This window comes from Saccopteryx leptura, chromosome 1 (assembly GCF_036850995.1).
Source record: "Saccopteryx leptura isolate mSacLep1 chromosome 1, mSacLep1_pri_phased_curated, whole genome shotgun sequence".
NCBI lineage: Eukaryota > Metazoa > Chordata > Mammalia > Chiroptera > Emballonuridae > Saccopteryx > Saccopteryx leptura.
The window spans coordinates 78,879,948-78,900,616 of record NC_089503.1 but is presented as its reverse complement, the minus strand read 5'-3'; the positions used below and the strand labels follow the sequence as shown (position 1 = coordinate 78,900,616).

The 20,669-nt window shown below is 37.8% G+C and overlaps 1 protein-coding gene across 3 annotated transcripts in view; it reads right to left on the bottom strand.

Annotated features, from left to right (window-relative positions):
* The window catches only part of DEUP1 (deuterosome assembly protein 1), a 99,973-nt gene that overhangs the window by 47,559 nt on the left and 31,745 nt on the right, over nt 1-20,669 (bottom strand). For 2 of the 3 annotated variants that reach the window (XM_066360721.1, XM_066360722.1), the window contains exon 5: nt 6,065-6,310. In XM_066360721.1, coding sequence (XP_066216818.1) covers nt 6,065-6,310 — 246 coding nt within the window. Of the gene's footprint in view, nt 1-6,064; nt 6,311-18,202; nt 18,317-20,669 lie in introns of all 3 variants that reach the window. The other variant, XM_066360723.1, reaches the window with a different exon arrangement.

Below are 20,669 nucleotides of genomic sequence, written 5' to 3'. Positions count from 1 at the left end.
CTTCTCATTTTCCCTCCCCCCCAGCCTCTGACAATCACTAAGGTATGATCTATTGCTATGGAATTGCCTGTTCTGGACATTTCATACAAATTAAATTATACACTGTGCAGCCTTTTGTGACTGGCTTTTTTCACTTAACATAATATTTTCAAGGTTTATTCATGTTGTAGTGTGCATTAGTACTTCATTCATTTTTATTGATAAATAATATTGAATTGCATGTATTATTCCACATTTTATTTATTTATTCATTAGTTTATAGACACTTGGGAGTTTATTCTTTTCAGTATTATGAATAACACTGCTTTAAAAATACATGTACAAGCTTATATAGATGGATATATGCTTTTTTATTCATTAATTCTTATCCAAAAATTCACAAAGCCTAGAAATATAATGGTGACAATATAGAACATATGCATTCCCAGATAAACTTTTCGACCAAAACCCTACACATTATTTTCCAGGAGACCTGGAGACCTGGGTTCAGTGAAATACCTACTCACAATATTTTAGCCCCAGAAGTTCCTGGCTGGCTTTGAAGTAAGTATAAGAGTATATTCAAATAGGTGGTTTATTAGACTTGTTCAGATAAAGATTTGTTTGGATAAAGTGCCTACTTCAAATAGTGGGATTTTAAAGATAAAGTTAGAATTTCAAAATGAAATGTGAACAATAATTTAGTAAGTAGAAACACAAATAAATTTGATGTGAAAGTCATTCATTGCTTTGCCCAACTGAAGAAGGCACTATCTGAGCTCCCTGCTTTGCAAACCTGCTGCCAGGGGTCAAGCCACCGTGCAGCAGCATGTGGAAGAGGGGCCTGCCTTCCCTTGGGGAAGTGGGCATGAGAGGGCTCTAACTCCAGGCTGTAGTTAGAGCTGTGGGTACAGTTAACTGAAGCGTTGTAAAATGTAATAATAATGGGGTCTATTTGTTCACTGTTAATGAAAAAGTAACTATAAGAGTGACACTTGGAATTAAAATTAAGAAAAAAATCTTATTTGTGATATAGCTATACAAGTATTAGAATTTATGTTAAAATTAAAAGTATATAATACAAATTAATAGTGATTATTTGATATATTTTCCTAATATAATAAATATGCAAAAATTTTTATCATAATTGACAGCAGTATGTAAACTGACTATAAAAGAGGCTCTGTTGATATTGATAAAGTGAGAGTTGTGTTTTGACTTATGCAATAGTCTTTTGAATTCAATGTTAATAATACTGAGTTGACCTAAGAATTAGTGAATTTAACTGAGATATAGTTTTGAAATTGGCGTGCTTCCGCATAAAAGTTAAATCAATTATTTTTAATGTGGACGCAGATATTCAGGAAAATAATTCTTTGGTCAAATACCATCAGCTATTGAGACACTTCCAAGTTTGTTTGGAGCAACTTGCATATATAAATTTACTTTTAAAGCCTTGAATTTTATGAACTCTGAGTACAGATGAGGTATTTCTGATAAATACTTAGCATCTAAATTGAGATATGTTGTAAGTAAAAAATACGCACCAGATTTTGAAGACTTAGCACAAAGAGAAATATAAAATATCTCAATAATTTTTATATTTATTACATGTTAAAATGATAATGCTTTAGATACATGTTGTGTTGAATAACATATATTGCTATTATATATTAATTTCACTCAATGCTTATCAATTCTTTTAATGTGGCTATCTAGAAAATTTTAAACTATATATGCAGTTTGCATATGCAGTTTGCATTACTGGACAGTGTCGTTCTAGTACTCAGTGGCACATTGACAAGCAAACAAAAAAAAGGTTAAGGTTTTTTGGGCATAGATATTTGGAAAAACTCAGAACAATTTATTTTTCATTAATCTCCAATGAGAAATTGTGCATATTTTACAAGTGTGACTGTGGCACAGTACGGTAATTAAATATATGCAATGAACCTGACCTGTGCTGGTGCAGTGGATTGAGTGTCAACCTGGAAGGCTGAGCTCACTGGTTTGAAATCCTGGACTTGCCCAGTCAAGGCACATGTGAGAAGCATCTACTACAAGTTGATGCTTCTCACCCCTCCCCACCCTTTCTTTCTCACTCTCTCTCTCTAAATAATCAATAAATAAAATTATTAAAAAACTAAAAAAATTTTTGTTAAATATACACAATGAAATTTATATGTATACTGACACATTTCAAAGTTGTAGAAGGACAGGGGAGAAGATGTGATTTATAAAAAAATTTAGATGCACATGGCATTAAAATGTGTTGTAAACTAAAGAGAATTTTATATACAGTAAGTGACAGTAATTCAAATTGATGTGGTTCTTTTTAAATTCACGTGTAAGATGTGGAACACTGGCATAGGACAGTTTTGCAAAGAGAAAAGAGAAACTTCATTTAACTACATGCACTGGCTACAATGATTATTTACCTCTAATTATTCCCATTTTGTACAATACAAATTTAGTAAAACAAGCTTAAGGCTCATCTGTTTAGTTAGAAATTTGCCTAATGGTTTGAGAGAAGCGGTGATTTTAAAGCTTCAAATTAGCTACCAGATGGTAAATAATTAATACATTATCACTTAATATTTATTCTAAAGCAAAAGAATGAAGCATAAGTAAAATTTGGAAATAAAATAAAGAAATGTTCAAAGAAAGCATTATTTTCAGTATTTTTCCTACATGTGTCAAAAATAGTGGTTTCCTGGGAGCAGAGCTCTTATCTCAAACTTTTTGAACCAAATTACTTCTCAAAAATCTTTTCATTAGAATTAAACCTTGTATGTGTGTGTGTCTGTATCTGTGTGTAACATACTCCAGAATAATTTGGTTTATTTTTTAACACATGCAATTCTTCTGTAAAATGTAAAATAAAAATTTTAGTTTGAATTTAATAATGCTCCTAGATCCAGGGATAACTAAATTATTTTTAAATGTACATATATTTGTTAAAATAACTGTAAAATTTCTCACAGGAATTGGTGGACAATAAATCAAGAACTAACAGTCAAGTTAAAATGTATCAATAACTATGGAAAACATAACAAAGTAGGTTTGGAAAACTACTGGTGAAGGATTTGAGGAAAAGAACATCTCAAAATTTAAAGCAAAGTTTCTCAACCTTGCATTATTTCCATTTTGCTCTGGGTAATTCTTAGTTTGTGTATTGTAGGATATTTAGCAACATCTGTGGCATCTACCCACTAGATGCCATTAATACCCCTTATCCTTGTGGTGCCAATTAAAAGTGTACCCAGGTATTGCCAAGTGTCACTTGGGGAGCAAAATCACCTCAGTAGAGAACCAGTGACTTAAAGGAAAATTATCACAATTAGAAAATTAATACTGTTATTTTATAATCTTTAGTATAAATATCAATAAAAATATATTTCACAATTATATTGACTTCTTTTGTTTACATATATTCAAGGACATTTATTAAGTTATTAATTACATTAATATATGTATACATAAGAAAAAGTCAAAGTGTGTAACATGGACTTTTCCTTAGCCCAGACAACCCATAGACCCTTAAGAGAATGTGTAAGTCCCTGGAAGTTTCTATAAATCTTGGGTGGAAGTGTGAATCACATCCTATTGATCTTGAGTCAGGAGGGTAAGTCAATTAAATGATATTGCTAAAAGATAGGGTGGCCTTGGCCATCCGGAGGCTTGAGCTCTCTAAATTCCTGATAGATGTTCAGACTTTGTGGTTGCGCTCTCTCTCTTCTTGACAGTAGGAGTGTGTCAGTGTGATAACTGTGAGGAGCACAGGTTTAAGACATTTATGTGGAGAGAGAGTGAAGATTATAATAGGAATGGGAATTTAACATTAATGTTTCTCAATGTACACTCTTCCTCTATTTGTAACATTCTTTCTTTTAACAAGATTCTCCACCTTACTTCCCTGAGAAATATAAGTGATCGAGTCCCGAGATGTAGCAAGATGGAGTTGTTCATGGAAAGCATTATGAAGAGAGAGTCAGTCATGCTTCCCAGAAAGGGAAACAGAGGCTCTTTCTAGAATAAGGGGTAACAGCAGCAATTTCTAGTCTACAAGTGAGTCAAAGCCCCAAACTGAACCTTAGCCTATGGATATTCTCGGATGCTGTAATAGGCCCAAACAGAATTCTTTTGGGGTTAAGAGAAACTGAGTTAGTGAAGAAGCTGACCCTCACTGAAGGGTAGAACCAGACTTATGAAATATGTTTCAGGCAAACAAAATATTTCTAGGGATCAGAGACCAAACGACTTCAAGAAGACACAAAGAGAACTTGAGAACTTCTTAGTTTGTGTGGGATAACCTGACCTGGAGAGAATATTCAGGAAGCACCCAGGAAAATAATCTCTGTATTTATTTTTTGTGATCCTGGAGCAGACTCCAGCAACACAATGACAGCTGTGTAATGTAAATTTAAGTTGTCTTTAAATCAGGGCCAGAGGCCTGACCAGCGATGGCGCAGTGGGTAAAGCGTCAACCTGGAATGCTGAGGTCCCCGGTTCAAAACCCTGGACTCGCCTGGTCAAGGCATATATGGGAGTTGATGCTTCCTGCTCCTCCCTCCTTCTCTCTCTCTATCTCTAAAATAAATAAAAACCAAAAAAAAAAAAAATCTAAAAAAAAAAAATGAAAGAAACGCATGAAAAAAAATCATGTGCCAGAGACATGACCAGTTGTCCCAACCCAGGGAGATGAATGAGAAGCAGCGTCTGAGAGGGAGAGAGTCCATCAGAACACCAGAAGTTGTGAAAACCCAGCTTCAACAGGAGTGGGTAGGCTGACTGGGGAGCTAAACACTAAAAACCCCCAGACAACCTCCAGGGCAAGAGTAAAGGCTAATCTCATTGATATTACAGGGAAGCCAGAGGCAACACCAATACCTTTTCTATGCCTAGAAAATGTATGGCTTTCTCAGTGTTTAGTATTTGTGGTTTACCTTTGTTTGTTTGTTTGTTTATATCTGTATTCTAATTTGTATTAGAATAAGAAACCTCTCCCAAACAAAGCTGGACTTTGGGAAGGGGGAGATATACTTCTCTTTGAAATGCCATGGAATAGGAGAAGCTGGGAGCGTTGTGTTCTGTGCCCTTGCAAACTAGGGGAAAGAGGAATACAGTAGAGCAGCTGCTACAGAGAAGGAAGTTAAAGGACTGATCCATATATAATCCCATATATTACGTAGCAGGATGGGGCAATGAGGAGTTGACCCTAGACTAACCAATGGCCCTCGGAGTTCAAGTGGAAGAAGATCCAGAGGTGGAACATCTTAGAGAAATGAGTGAAAGTCTGCTCAGATAGTGACCTGAAGAAGTTCGGGGAGAGAATAGAGTGGGACAAAGAAATGGGCCAATGAAGAAAAGAGGCTGAATGTTTGGATGTGGGAGATAAGACCTAGAATGGAAGATAAAATCAGAGAATGTCTCTAGTGACTGGGATATCCATGAATAAGAAACATATATTTAGTAAAGAAATTGATAATGACCAATTTTGATGAATGCTGTATAATCTAAGTGGCTGCAAAATAGAAAGACATTTTAAATTAATGCTTGGAAAAACCATCTATCACATCTCCCAATGTGGAAAGTAGCAAAAAACAAACTAACTCCAGGCTACTGTTTGATGAATGATTATGGTAAGATTAACAGTGAAAAATCACAGGAGTGACCCCCATGCTTCTCTCTGAGTTTATTAAAATGTTGATCTCTTAATAATTTCCTGGATCTTCAATCCAGGATTCCTGCAAGTCAAAGAGGCGCAGAGTCAGAGAATGACTAGTGAGGACAGAGGGGATGTGGGGTTGAAGGCTTATGGTTTCATGGTTTTTGGTCCAAAGTTCTGTAAGTGACCTCTCTTATACGGCACTTGCAGTATGTTGTCATGATGCCACTGCAGAACTAAAGTGCACTCTAGTGGGGCAAAATAGCTCTGGGATTAATGAATTTGCCCATCAAGGGAGAATCACTAAAAGGAAATATGAACTGAATTTACACATGTAATATAAAATTAGCTTTCTAATCCATATACCTGCTGAGCTATCACACAAATCATGGGCAATGTTAGTTGAAACATATTTACCTGACACTGTCTTTGGTACATTTTCAGTTCCTGTAAGAGCTTCTGATTTTCATCTTGTAACTTATTCCGGCTTAATGCCATTTCACTCACAGCTGATTTTAATTTCTCAATAATAAACTCATCTCTGTCACTTGTTTCACAACTAGGCTCCGGTTCACACATCAGCTGAGGAATTTCAGAGCTGCTGTCTTCTTCTATGCACTGTTTTTTACCACTTAGTTGAGTTTGGTAAATTTGTGCCTGTTTCTGAGAAATATAAAAAAATGTGTCAATTAAATAGAGAATATCATATTTAAGTTTCATAAAGTTCAAGAATAATTGAAAAAAAATAGGAAAAACATCTTTAAATATATTATTAGACAATGAAGCTTTTCCCTTTGTAATTCAGTCTTGTATTTATTCCAAAATCTCAATTTTAGATGGCATAAAGAGAAAATATATTTATATAATTTCAGAGGAAGGATGTAGAGTAGGTCAGGACTCCTGGGGTAAAGAATTCTTATTCATAAGAAAAAATCTTGAATATATAAAAAGAGGAAAATTATAGATTCAATTACACAATAGTTGAAAATGTCCTGGGACTTCTGGTCAAGATGGTGGCCCAGGCAAACACAATATATCAAAATTACAGCTAAACTACAGAACAATCAGCATTCAGAACTGCCTGACTTCTGGCTGAATGAAGTTCTACAACTAGGGAATTACAGAAGAAGCCACATCAAGACTGGTAAGAGGGGGGGCAGAGACAGAAAAGGGCTGGTCCCATACCCACATGTGGCAGCTAAAAATTGGGAAGGCCATCTCAGTAATGGAGGTTTCCCCTGAGGAGCAAGGGGTCCCAGCCCTATACTAGGCCCCCAGACCAGGGGTCTAGTGCCATGAAAAGAAGTTCCCATAACTTCTGGCTGTAAAAACCAGCAAGGATTAAGGCTGCTAGAGTCCTAAGCAGTTTTTCTTACAGGACCTGTGCATGGACTACCTCAGACTCACTCTCTCTGAGTCAGGGTAGGGGCAGAAGCTTGAAAGCCACCAGAGACATATGGGGAGGAACTGAATTACACAGTATCAGTTTGAGAGTGAGGGGCCACTTTCTGCTAGATAGAAATGATGGCATTTGATGAGCCCCACCCTCACAGAGACAGCAGGCAGGTGCCATATCTGAGACTTCAACAACATGGTTCACACTGGTTGCTCCACCCTAGTGATTCCATGAGGCCCCACCAACCCAACTTTCAGGCCCACTCAAGCTGTTTCCAGTAGCTTTTCCATATGAATGGTCTCTTTTGGTACATAATCCACATTTTCCTAAATCTCTCAAATAAGCAGTATCTGGCTTCTGTGAGCTCCATACCTTTTTGCTAAGTGACCTGGCACTGGCAGCAGCTGGCCTTGGTTCACAGCTTTGCCACTCCTGGGCACCTCCACATCCAGCACAAGTAGTAGCCACCTGCAAATTGCTTTGTAGCTCATGCTGGCTGGCTTTGGGCAGTACATAGGTGGTGGCTGACCTTGGCCTGCACCTCCCAGGAGGACCCAGAGCTAGCACACACTGTAGACAGTTTCAGATGACATTGAAGACCATGACCTAACCATTTGCACAAGCAACACACTCAAGGGGCAGACTCAGTGTATACCAGAGCCCTGCTGATGTAAGTCCTGCTCTGTGGGGTGGGCTCCGGCATAGCTGATCCTCCACAGTGGCTGGAGGTCAGTGGTTGCAGCCAGTCCTTGCTGCTGATCAGCCTTGGCATAAACCCCTCCCATTTATACGCCAACAGCAATCAAGGCTCAACTACAAGAGAAGGGTGATCAAAGTCCATATCGTAGGGGCGCACCTCGAGTGCCTAACTTGGGTAATCAGGGAAGCTGTGTCACCAGACCCTATAGTTCAGGACACCTACTATATTAGGCCACTCTACCAGCCTAGGAGACATAGCAGCTCTACCTATGACATAGAGTCAAACAAAGGAAGGCTAACAAAATGAGGAGAAAAAAAATATGTCCCAAATGAAACACAGAAAAAAACTCCAAAAAAGGAACTAAACAAAATGGAGACAAGACAAGCAATTTACTAGGTGCAGAGTTCAAAACACTCGTTATAAGGATGCTCAATGAACTTAGTGAGAACCTCAACAGCGTCAAAAACAGGACCAGTCAGAAATGAAGGCTACATGAACTGAAATGAAGAATAGTTTACTGAAAGTCAACATTAGAGTAAATAAAGCCAAGAATCAAATCAGTGATTTGGAATATAAAGAAGCAAAAACACTCATTCAGAATAGGAAGAAAAAAATCCAAAAAATAATGATAGTATAAGGAGCCTTTGAGACAACTTCAAGCATAGTAACATTCTCATCATGGGGTTGCCAGAAGGAGAAGAGAGAAAGCAAGGAATTGAAAACCTATTTGAAAAAATGACAGAAAACTTCCCTAACTTGGTGAAGGAAATAGACATAGAAGTCCAGGAAGCACAGAGAGTCCCAAACAAGATGAACCCAAAGAACCCCACACCAAGAAACATCATAATTAAATAAAAAGGGTTAAAGACAAAGAATTGTAAAAGCGGCAAGAGAAAGGCAGTTGATTATCTACAAGGAAGTTCCCATAAGACTGTCAGCTGATTTCTCAGCAGAAACTTTGCAGACCAGAGGGGATTGGCAAGAAATATTCAAAGTGATGAATAGCAAGGACCTTACAACCACAATTACTCTTTCCAGCAAAGCTATTATTTATAATTGAAGGACAGGTAAAGAGCTTCCCAGGCAAGAAAAAGCTAAAGTTCATCACCACCAAACCAGTATTATATGAAATGTTAAAGGGTCTCCTTTAGGAAGAAGAAGGAAAAGGTGGGGGGGGGGAGAAGGAGGAAAATAATAATAATAATAATAATATAAAATGTGAATAATAAAATGACAATAAACACATATCTATCAACAATTGAATCTATAAAAACAAAATAAACAAGGAGAACAGAAACAGACTCATAAATACAGAGAATATTTTGAGGTTGCCAATGGGAGGGGATTAGGGGGATGGATGAAAAAGGTGAAAGAATTAAGAATTCCAAATTGGTTGTCATGGAAGTCATGGGGATGTAAAGTACAGCATAGAGAATATAGTCAATAATAACTAATATTCTAATAACTGTGTATGATGTTAGATGAGTACAAGATTTATTGGGATGATCACTTTGTAAGTAATGTAATGTCTAATCACTGGGATATACACCTGGAACTAATATAATAATGCATGTCAACTGTAATTGAAAATAAAATAAAATGACACACACACACAAAATGTCTCTAATACCAAAAGTACACAAAATGACACAAAAACAATTGGACTGTAAAAAAAATGTTGTCAGTTCATAAAACGAGGGTTAATAATTCCTCATGTACTAAAACTTTACATATCAATAAGGAAAAGACAACACAAAGGAAAAATGCACAACATTTATGAACAGACAATTCACAGAAGAGAAAATGAAAAAGGCTAAGAAGCATATGAAAAGATTCTCAGTCTTATGAGCAGTCAGAGAAATGCAAAGCAAATCAAGCAAATTTTACTATCAGTTCATTAAGTTGGTAAAAATCAAAAGACTGTTAATATTGTACTCGGGTGAGAGTATGGGTACCCATTCATGAATTGTAAATTACTATAACCTTTTCAAAAGTAATCTGCTAGTATTTATTAAAACTTTGAATGGATATATCCTATGGTTCAGCAATTATTTCTACAATTTTTATCTAACAAAAGAAAAGAACAGTTACTTAAAGGTATATATAAATGGTATTGTTACAATTCTGTAATGACATAAAAATGGAAACAACCTGAATGTATATCAATAAGGAAATAATGAAAAGAATTATGGTATATTATATAAGATTATATTATTATTATAGTATATTATATAAGATATATATTATATATATATATATATCTACTATATACTATAAAATACTATGCAGAATTAAGTACAATTTTATGTAGTAACTCAAAAGGATATTTATGGTTTATTATTAAATAAAAAATAAAAATTTTAAAGGGAAATATGAAACTTCCACACAAATACATATTTTTACATATTTGTACAAACAAAAGAAAAAGTAGTAAAGATAACACCTGTTAACAGTGTTTATATTAAATAGATAAAAATAGAGTAGGAGCAGCAAGATGGCAATGGAGTAGGCGGACGTACCAACTTCCACCTCCCAGAACCAAAGTGGATTACAACTTAATTTTAAGAACCATCATCTGAAAAGACCAACTTTGGACTAAACTAAGAGGACTCTTTAACCAAGGAATACCAAAGAAGCCACCCTGAGACTGGTAGGAAAAGCAGAAACATAGAAAGGGCTGCCCAGCTCCCAGGAGCGAATGGCAGCCCAGAGGGACTCACGTGGTGGGAATTGAATTTAGCAGAGAGGGGAAAGTCCTGGGCCCCAGTAACAAAAGCCCCAGCCTGCAGCCCCAGAGCCTTGAAGAAGTGTAAGACAGTATTTAGATGCGAAACAAATCAGGCTACTGTTTGTGAAAAAGAGACAGATTTCTCAGACCCAGGATTCTTCTTAAAGGGACCGCACAGAAAATCTCTTTCACAACCACTCACCTGGGGCTCCAGGGGACAAGAGTGGAGAGAACCAGAGTAGCAGGAAGAGAATGTAATCTAGGAGGCAGAGGGAGAAACACTTTGAGGGAAGTCACCCTAACCCCTGGGCTGAGTCACTCCCCAAATCTGAAGTGAGTATTTCCCCTGGAAAGAGCAATACCAGCAAAGGGAAGCAGGACACCAGCCAAACAAGCTCTTCTGTGGCATTCAGAGCAGAGTCACTTAGAAGGAGGGAGCCTTAAGGAATACAGTATTGAATGCTAGGGTCTGAGCTGCAGTGCCCCCACCGACACTGCTAAGGGATAGCCAAAGGGAGGGCAGCAGCAGAATGCAGAAGCGCAGTCCCATTGGTGGGGTGGAAGCCAGGCTGGCCACAACTGAGGCCTGGCTTGAGCTCAGTCTCACCCAGCAGGGGTGGAAGGGGCACATGAAAGTGGTCCAGCTGGCTGCAGGCCCACCTGCAATCCTGCCTGCAGGAAAAAGGCAAAAGCCTGGAAACTGCAGAGACTCGTGGCTGAGCACAGGCACGCAGCCCTGCCTGGACCACAGAGCTGGGGCTTGTAACCTGATGTGCAAGTGCAGCCACACCCACAGGGGCAGGGCAAAGGCTGAGGCTTGTAACCTGGGCACATGACACAGCCCCTCCCCTGGAAGAGAGGTGAAAACTGCAGTGATATCAGCAGCCAGCCAGTGCCTGCAACACCCATGCCCAAATGCCTGAGGCAGTGGCAGAGAGGGTGGTGAGCCTGCACACAGACCACACTTAGAGAACACAGAGGCCATACCTATTGGACTAGAGTGGCCACACCCTTCTTATACACAGACAAAATGGGAAGGCAGAGAAATACAACTTAATTGAATCAAGAGAAATCCCCAGAAAAGAACTTGAATGAGTCAGATATAACCAAATTACTGGATGCAGAGTTTAAAATAGTGATGGTTAGGATGCTCAAAGATCTTAGAACAACAATAGATGGACATAAAGAACACCTAAATAAAGAGATAGCAAGTAAAAAAAAAGACATTAAAATAATAAAACAAAATCAGAAATGATAAATACAATATCAGAAATAAAGACCACAATGGAAGGAATTAAAAGCAGGCTGGACGAAGCTGAGGATGGATTCAGCGAGTTAGAGGACAAGATAGACAAAAGCATGGAAGCAGAGCAGCGAAAAAAAAAAAAAAAGAGGCTCAATAGTCTGAGGAAACTCTAAGAAAGCTCTGTGACAACATGAAGAGAAATAACATCTGGATCATAGGGATTCCTGAAGAAGGGAAGGAACAAGGAATAGAGACTTTGTTCAATCATATCATAGCTGAAAACTTCCCTAAATTGATGCAGGAAAAAAATCACACAAGTTCAAGAAGCACAGAGAATTCCATTAAAGAGAAACCCAAAGAAATCTACACCAAGATACATCATAATTAAAATACCAAAGCTAAGAAATAAAGAGAAAATATTAAAAGCTGCTAGAGATAAAAAGGCTATCACCTACAAAGGAGCCTCATAAGGATGACATCTGACTTCTCAACAGAAACACTTAAGGCCAGAAGGGAATGGCAAAAAATATTCAAAGTAATGCAGAACAAGAGCCTACTACCATGACTACTTTATCCAGCAAGGCTATCATTTAAAATTGAAAGAGAAATAAAAAGCTTTCCAGACAAAAAAAAAAAAAGCTCAAGGAATTCATTACAATCTAACCAATGCTGCAGGAACTATTAAGGGGCCAGTTGTAAACAGATCAAAGGGGGAAAAGAATATAGCAAAAGAAGAATACAGTTTTAAAGAATAAAATGGCAATAAACAACTACATATCAATAATAACCTTAAATGTAAACATAAATGGATTAAATGATCCAATCAAAAGACATAGGGTAGCTGTGTGGATAAGAAAACAGGACTCATACATATGCTGTCTATAAGAGACACACCTTAAAACAAAAGATGCACATAGACTGAAGGTAAAAGGATGGAAAAAAAATACTTTATACAAATGGAAATGAAAAAAAAAGCTGGGGTAGCAATACTTATATCAGACAAAATAGACTTTAAAACAAAGGCTATAGTAAGAGATAAAGAAGGTCACTACATAATGATAAAGGGAGCAATCCAACAGGAAGATATAACCGTTATAAATATCTACACACCTAATATAGGAGCAGCTAAATATATCAAGCAGACTTTGATGGATTTAAAGGGTGAGATAGCCCTGGCCGGTTGGCTCAGCGGTAGAGCGTCGGCCTAGCGTGCGGAGGACCCGGGTTCGATTCCCAGCCAGGGCACACAGGAGAAGCGCCCATTTGCTTCTCCACCCCTCCGCCATGCTTTCCTCTCTGTCTCTCTCTTCCCCTCCTGCAGCCAAGGCTCCATTGGAGCAAAGACAGCCCAGGCACTGGGGATGGCTCTGTGGCCTCTGCCTCAGGTGCTAGAGTGGCTCTGGTCGCAACATGGCGACACCCAGGATGGGCAGAGCATCGCCCCCTGGTGGGCAGAGCGTCGCCCCATGGTGGGCGTGCCGGGTGGATCCCGGTCGGGCGCATGCGGGAGTCTGTCTGACTGTCTCTCCCTGTTTCCAGCTTCAGAAAAAAAATGAAGGAAAAAAAAAAAAAAAAGGAAAGGGTGAGATCAACAGCAATACTATAATAGTAGGGAATCTCAATACCCCACTAACATCACTAGATAGATCCTCAAAAGAAAATTAACAAAGAAACAGCAGACTTAAAGGACACACTAGAACAACTCCATTTAATAGATATCTTTAGAGCCTTTTACCCTAAAGCTGCAGAATATACATTCTTTTCAAGTGCGCATGGAACATTCTCTGGGATAGACCACATATTAGGGCACAAAAGCGGTCTCAACAAATTTAAGAAGATTGAAATCATATCAAGCATTTTCTCTGATCACAATGGCATGAACCTAGAAATCAATCACAACAGAAAAACTGTAAAATACTCAAACACATGGAAACTAAATAGCATGTTATTAAATAACAAATGGGTTAACAATGAGATTAAAAAAGAAATAAAAAAATTCCTAGAAACAAATGATAATGAGCATAAAACAACTCAAAATATATGGGAAACTGCAAAAGCAGTACTGAGAGTGAAGTTCATAGCATTACAGGCATAACTTAAGAAGCTAGAAAAAGTGCAAATAAACAAGTTTACTCTGGATCTAAAAAACTAGAAAAAGAACAGCAAGTAAAGCCCAGAGGTAGTAGAAGGAAGGAAATAATAAAGATCAGAGCTGAAATAAATGACATAGAGGCTAAAGAAACAATACAGAGGATCAATGAAACAAGGAGCTGGTTCTTTGAAAAGGTAAACAAGATAGAAGAACCTTTAACCAGACTCACCAAGAAAAAAATAAATAAAATTAGAAATGAGAATGGAGAAATAAAACTGACACAACAGAAAGACAAAGGATGTAAGAAAATATATGAAGAACTGTATGTCAAAAAATTAGACAACCTCGATGAAATGAACAAATTCCTTGAAACATATAATATTTTAAAAATGAATCTGGAAGAATCAGAAAACCTAAACAACCTAATTACAACAAATGAGATCGAAACAGTTATCAGAAAACTCCCCAAAAAAACAAAACCCCAGGGCCTGATGGCTTCACAAGTGAATTCTACCAAATATTCAAAGAAGAACTAACTCCTAGCCTTCTCAAGCTATTTCAAAAAATTCAAGAGAAAGGAATTATTCCAAGCTCCTTTTATGAGGTGAGCATAAGTCTGATTCCAAAACCAGGCAAAGACAACACACACACCAAAAATTATAGGCCAATATCCCTGATGAAACTAGATGCTAAAATCCTCAACAAAATATTAGCCAACCAGATCCAGCAATATATGAAAAAAATCATACACCATGATCAAGGGGGATTTATTCTGGGGAGGCAAGGCTGGTACAATATTCGCAAATCAATCAATGTGATTCATCACATAAACAAGAAGAATGAGAAAAACCACATGATAATTTCAATAGATGCAGAAAAAGCATTGATAAAGTCCAGCACCTATTCATGATCAAAACTCTCAGCAAAGTGGGAATACAGGGAATATACCTCAACATGATAAAAGCCATCTATGACAAACCCACAGCCAACATCATACTCAATGGGCAAAAATTAAAAGCAATCCCTTTAAGATCAGGAACAAGGCAGGGGTGCCCCCTTTCACCACTCTTATTCAACATAGTCCTGGAAGTCCTAGCCACAGCAATCAGACAAGAAGAAGAAATAAAAAGCATCCAAATTGAAGAAGTAAAACTATCATTATTTGCAGATGATATGATATTATATATAAAAAACCCTAAAGTCTCAGTAAAAAAACTACTGAACCTGAAAAATAAATTCAGCAAGTTGGCAGGATATAAAATTACTCAGAAATCAGAGGCATTTTTAAACACCAACAATGAATAGTCAGAAAGAGAAATTAAGGAAACAATCCCCTTCACTATTGCAACCAAAAATATAAAGTACCTACAAATAAATTTAACCAAGGAGATTAAATACTTGTACTCGGAAAATTATAAAACACTGATAAAAGAAATCAAGGAAAATACAAACAAGTGGAAGCATATACCATGCTCATGGTTATGAATAATAAACATCATTAAAATGTCTATATTAGACATTTTATAAATTCTAAATTTATAATTTATAAAAGCAATTTATCAATTCAATGCAATACCAATTAAAACACCAATGACATACTTCAAAGATATAGAACACATATTCCAAAAATTTATATGGAACCAAAAAAGAACACGATTACCCTCAGCAATCTTGAAAAGGAAGAATAAAGTGGGAGGTATCACACTTCCTGATATCAAGTTATACTACAAGGCCATTGTAATCAAAACAGCTTGGTACTGGCATAAGAACAGGCATATAGATTAATGGAAGAGAACAGAGAACCCAGAAATAAACCCACACCTTTATGGACAGCTGATATTTGACAAAGGAGGTAAGAGCATACAATGGAGTAAAGACAGCCTCTTCAACAAATGGTGTTGGGAAACTGAACAGCAACCTGCAAAAAAATGAAACTAGACCACCAACTTATACCATTCACAAAAATAAACTCAAAATGGATAAAAGACTTAAATGTAAGCTGTGAAACCATAAGCATCTTAGAAGTAAACATAGGCAGTAAGCTTTCCGACATTTCTCGCAGCAATATATTTGCTGAGTTATCTCCACGGGCAAGGGAAATAATAGACAGGACAAACAAATGGGACTATATCAAACTAAAAAGCTTTTTTTTTTTCCTTTTTGTATTTTTCTGAAGCTGGAAATGGGGAGGCAGTCAGCCTCCCGCATTTGCCTGACCGGGACCAGGATCCACCCGGCATGCCCACCAGGGGGCGATGCTCTGCCCATCTGGGGCATCGCTCTGCTGCAACCAGAGCCATTCTAGCATCTGAGGCAGAGGCCACAGAGCCATCCTCAGCGCCCGGACCAACTTTGCTCCAATGGAGCCTTGGCTGCGGGAGGGGAAGAGAGAGACAGAGAGGAAGGAGAGGGGGAGGAGTGGAGAAGCAGATGGGCGCTTCTCCTGTGTGCCCTGTTCGGGAATCGAATCCAGGACTCCTGCACGCCAGGCCGATGCTCTACCACTGAGCCAACCGGCCAGGGCCTCAAACTAAAAAGCTTTTCCACAGCTAAAGACAATAAGAACAACAAAAAAAGACAAACTACACAATGGGAGAACATATTCGACAATACATCTGATAAGGGGTTAATAACCAAAATTTATAAAGAACTTGTAAAACTCAACACCAGAAAGACAAACAATCCAATCAAAAATTGGCAAAAGAAATGATTATACACTTCTCCAAAGAGGACATACAGATGGCCAATAGACATATGAAAAAATGCTCAATATTACTAGTCATTAGAGAAATGCAAATTAAAACCACCATGAGATATCATCTCACACCAGTCAGAATGGTGCTCATCAACAAAACAACACAGAATAAGTGCTGACGTGGTATGGAGAAAAGTGAACCCTCCTACACTGCTGGTGGGAATGCAGACTGGTGTATTTTACTGTGGAAAACAGTATGGAGATTCCTCAAAAAATTAAAAATCAAACTGCCTTTTGACCTAGCTATCCCACTTTTAGGAATATACCCCAAGAACACCATAGCACTGTTTCAAAAAAAAGAAATGCATCCCCATGTTTATGGCAGCATTGTTCACAATAGAGAAGATCTGGAAACAGCCTAAGTGTTTGTCAGTGGATGAGTGGATTGAAAAGCAGGGATACATCTATACTATGGAATAATATGGGGCCATGAAAAAGAAGGAAATCTTACCTTTGCAACAACATGGATGGACATGGAAACTATTATGTTAAGTGAAATAAGCCAGGCAGAAAAAGAAAAAAATCATATGACCTAACTCATTTGAGGAATGAAATTAACAATGTGAACTGAGGAATGGAATTGAGACAGAGGAGAGATCAAAGAGACCACAGGAAAAGAGGACAGAGGGAAAGGGGATGATAGGATGGGATAAACCTGAAGGGAATGGGGGAGGGTGCAATGGGGAGGGGGGTAGAGGAGATGTTGAGGGGAATACGGGGGAGGGGGGATGCATTCGGGGCAAAACTGGAATCTATGTAAACACAATAACAAATGTAAACAAATGCTGATTAGTTATAAGGAAGTTTAAAATCAATAAAAAATAGAGTAGGGGTTGAGGCTATTAATTTTACATTACATTAGTTTGTATTGTTGAATTCAGGGAAAATGTATGACATATAATTCAATTAATTTAAAGAAAAAGTGAAAAATAAGTATGTCAACCAAACAATAGTTTCCTATTGGCTTTAATGAAAATTCAAAATTCCTTAGCCAAGCATTAAAGGCTTACTACAATCTGCATCCAATTCACTATGCTTACCATCTACTACTCATCTATACCTCCCACTCACACTGACTCCCTGCCAACTGACCCATTTTCCATTTCCAGAATTTGCTTCTCTTGCCTCAGTGACTTTGCCCATGTTTTTCCCACCACAGCACATCCTCTCTTGTCTCAAAACATATCCATTCTTCAAGGCTCAGTTCCACCCCTACTGGCAGATGTTTTCTGGCTGAGCTCAAATTTTTCTCTTCTTTGACTTTGAAAAGGATTTTGATCCTTTCCATTCACTTTGTCATTAAATCAGGACATGTATTATCTCTGTGTCTAGGCTGTCAAGGTCTTGAGGGCAAGGAGCAAGCAACACTAAACTTTCTGAGCGACTTCCACATAGGCATGCAAAAAACACACACTATTAACAATTGACACTTTTAATAGCACCATCCTTGGAGACATGTAGACTAAACTTACCATTATCAATATTTCATGCACTTAGGACTTTAACCAGTGTCGGACTTACTCTGGTTATTTTCTATTACTTGGCCTTTCTATTTGAAAAACAATCTCATGCTGAATGGCAAAGATAGTAATATTTAACCTCTAATTTCTTCTAATTTAGAGGATAGTATTAAAGTACCTGAAATTGATTACACTTCTCAGACAATAATTTTTGTTGAGCATCTAAAGAAACCAGATGAGTCTGATACAGTATCTCTTGCTTATCCCATTCTCTTGACTTTGCTCTAAATTCCTTTTAAAAAAGTAGAGGAACAAACATAAATTTGAGAAAATTATTGAACAGGGCTCATTTCATTTACACATCTTCATTCTGAAAAAAAAAAAGTGCTCTTTTTCCCCACTAGAAAAGCAAAAAAGCATTAAACCACCCATTTTGGATTTATTGCTTAGATATATCTTAGTTTTTACTACAAAAATATGGAATTTGTAACTTAATCTTTGTATAAAAACTAAGCATTTTATTTGTTAAAAATGAAAAAAAAAATCTCATAACAAATGCTGATTAGTTATAAGGAAGTTTCAAACAACCTGCATCTGGTACTTCCTTTTGACTTCCTGAGCTAACACCAGACGTTTCTTCTCTTCTTTTATTCTCTACGCTCAGTCACCAAACCTGTTTCTTGTTTTTTTATGGGATGGGGCTTGGACTGATTTAATGACTGTCCCTGTGGCTTTCAAAGCTACCATCCAAGGTGAAGCCAATATCAAGTCATTCTGGGAAACAGAATCTAGGTCTTCATTTAGGCAGTACCAATTAGGCTAACCTGGGGAAGAAGTGGTAGAAATAGCTTGATACAGCATGCTCAGTTCTTCTAGTTTTTGCTCACAACGTGCTGTGGCTTTGGGAATACCAAAGACTTCACTGCTCCTCAATTTTGCTGAGGGCTGGCCACTGTATCTTATCTTCTTGTCCATGCTGTAAGCAACTTTGTTTTTAAATTTATTTTTTATTCAGTGAAAGGAGGGGAGGTAGAGAGACAGACTCTCACATGTGCCCCACCCAGGATGCACCCTGCAAGCCCAATAGGGGGTGAAGCTCTGCCCATCTGGGGTGTTGCTCCATTGCTCAGCAACCGAGCTCTTCTTAGTGCCCGGGGCAGGGGCCATGCAGCCATCCTCAGTGCTCAGGGACAACTCACTCCTATGGAACTGTTGGTGCAGGAGGGGAGGAGAGAGGGAGAAGCTAGAGGAGAAGGAGTGGAGAGGAGTGGAGGAGTGGAGAAGGAAATGGGTGTTTCTTCTGTGTGCCCTGACTGGTAATTGAACCTGGGACATCCACACACTGGTCTGACGCTCTACCACTGAGCAAACTGGCCAGGGCCCACACTGTAAGCAACTTAAGGGTAAGGACTATGCATTTCATTATCTTTGTATTCCTCACAGTGCCTGACTAAATGCCAGACATCACTTATATTCTATGAATATGCAAGCAGAAGTATGGTATTAATATAGTACTTTCTAGAATTTAAACATTTCTCACTAAATTTTGCAAAGAAAACAAAATGGTTGGAAACAAATCCTATAGCTACTAAGTCTTTGACTATCTATTATTGCATAAATAGATTGATGTTTTCAATCATCAACTCAGTAATTTTTATTAAGCACTTAGTGCTCACCAAGTGGGCAGAGCAAAGAATATTTGGAAATGTTTAATGATTAAAATTTTTTTGAAAGAAAAAAATCAAGGAATATGTAATACATTAGGGAAGTGTACATGGAAATAAATAATTTTACAGAACAAGTGCAATGTAGTGTCACATAAAAGCCATGCAGAGGATGTTGTGATTATTTAAGCCATCTCCAATATGTCAAATTGGAATAATTCATTTGGCCACAGTGAGTAGTGTTGTTTTGGAAGAGAAATAAAATGGCTGAACTGGTTATGCTGGAAAACAAATATACTTATATAGAGAATGAAAGCTACACCTTGCTTAAAATTAGAAAAATATAGAGTTTCATGTTTTCTATAGAGATCTGATTTTAAAGAACACTTGGGGAAATTTTTATTTTATAAATCCACAAGTTCCAAAATAGTCAGTGAAGAAAGGCTATAAAATAGGAGGCTTTTACAGTAACTTAAAGGTGACCTGAAACTGTGTGGTGGTAATGAGGTTGGAGAAATATGGAATGACCCCTTGTAAAATATATAATGATACTTCGTGATAAATAGACTACAGTTGACCCTTAAACAATATGGGTTTAAATGCATGGGTCCACTTACATGTTTTTTTTTTCCAATAAATACTGTAAATATATTTTCTCTTTCTTAACGTTTTCTTGAGACTTGTTTGGAGGTTCTAGCAGGGGAGCGCAGCTACTTGTATACCCTTGACCGAAGAATGGTCCTCTCCTCTAGCGGGGAAGGTCATCCTCTTCGACCAAGCGCACAGCTTCGGGAGCGACGCACATGGAGCGGTGAGGGAGGAAGGGGACACCCGCCTAGCCAGCCAGATCAGCCGAATCAACCCTAGCAATCAATGGGGTGACAGATGTCACAGCCAGATCGCCCTCACATCCTCTTAAAGTTTTCTTAGTAAAATTTTCTTTTCTCTAGCTTTAAGTGTAAGAATACAGTATATAATACA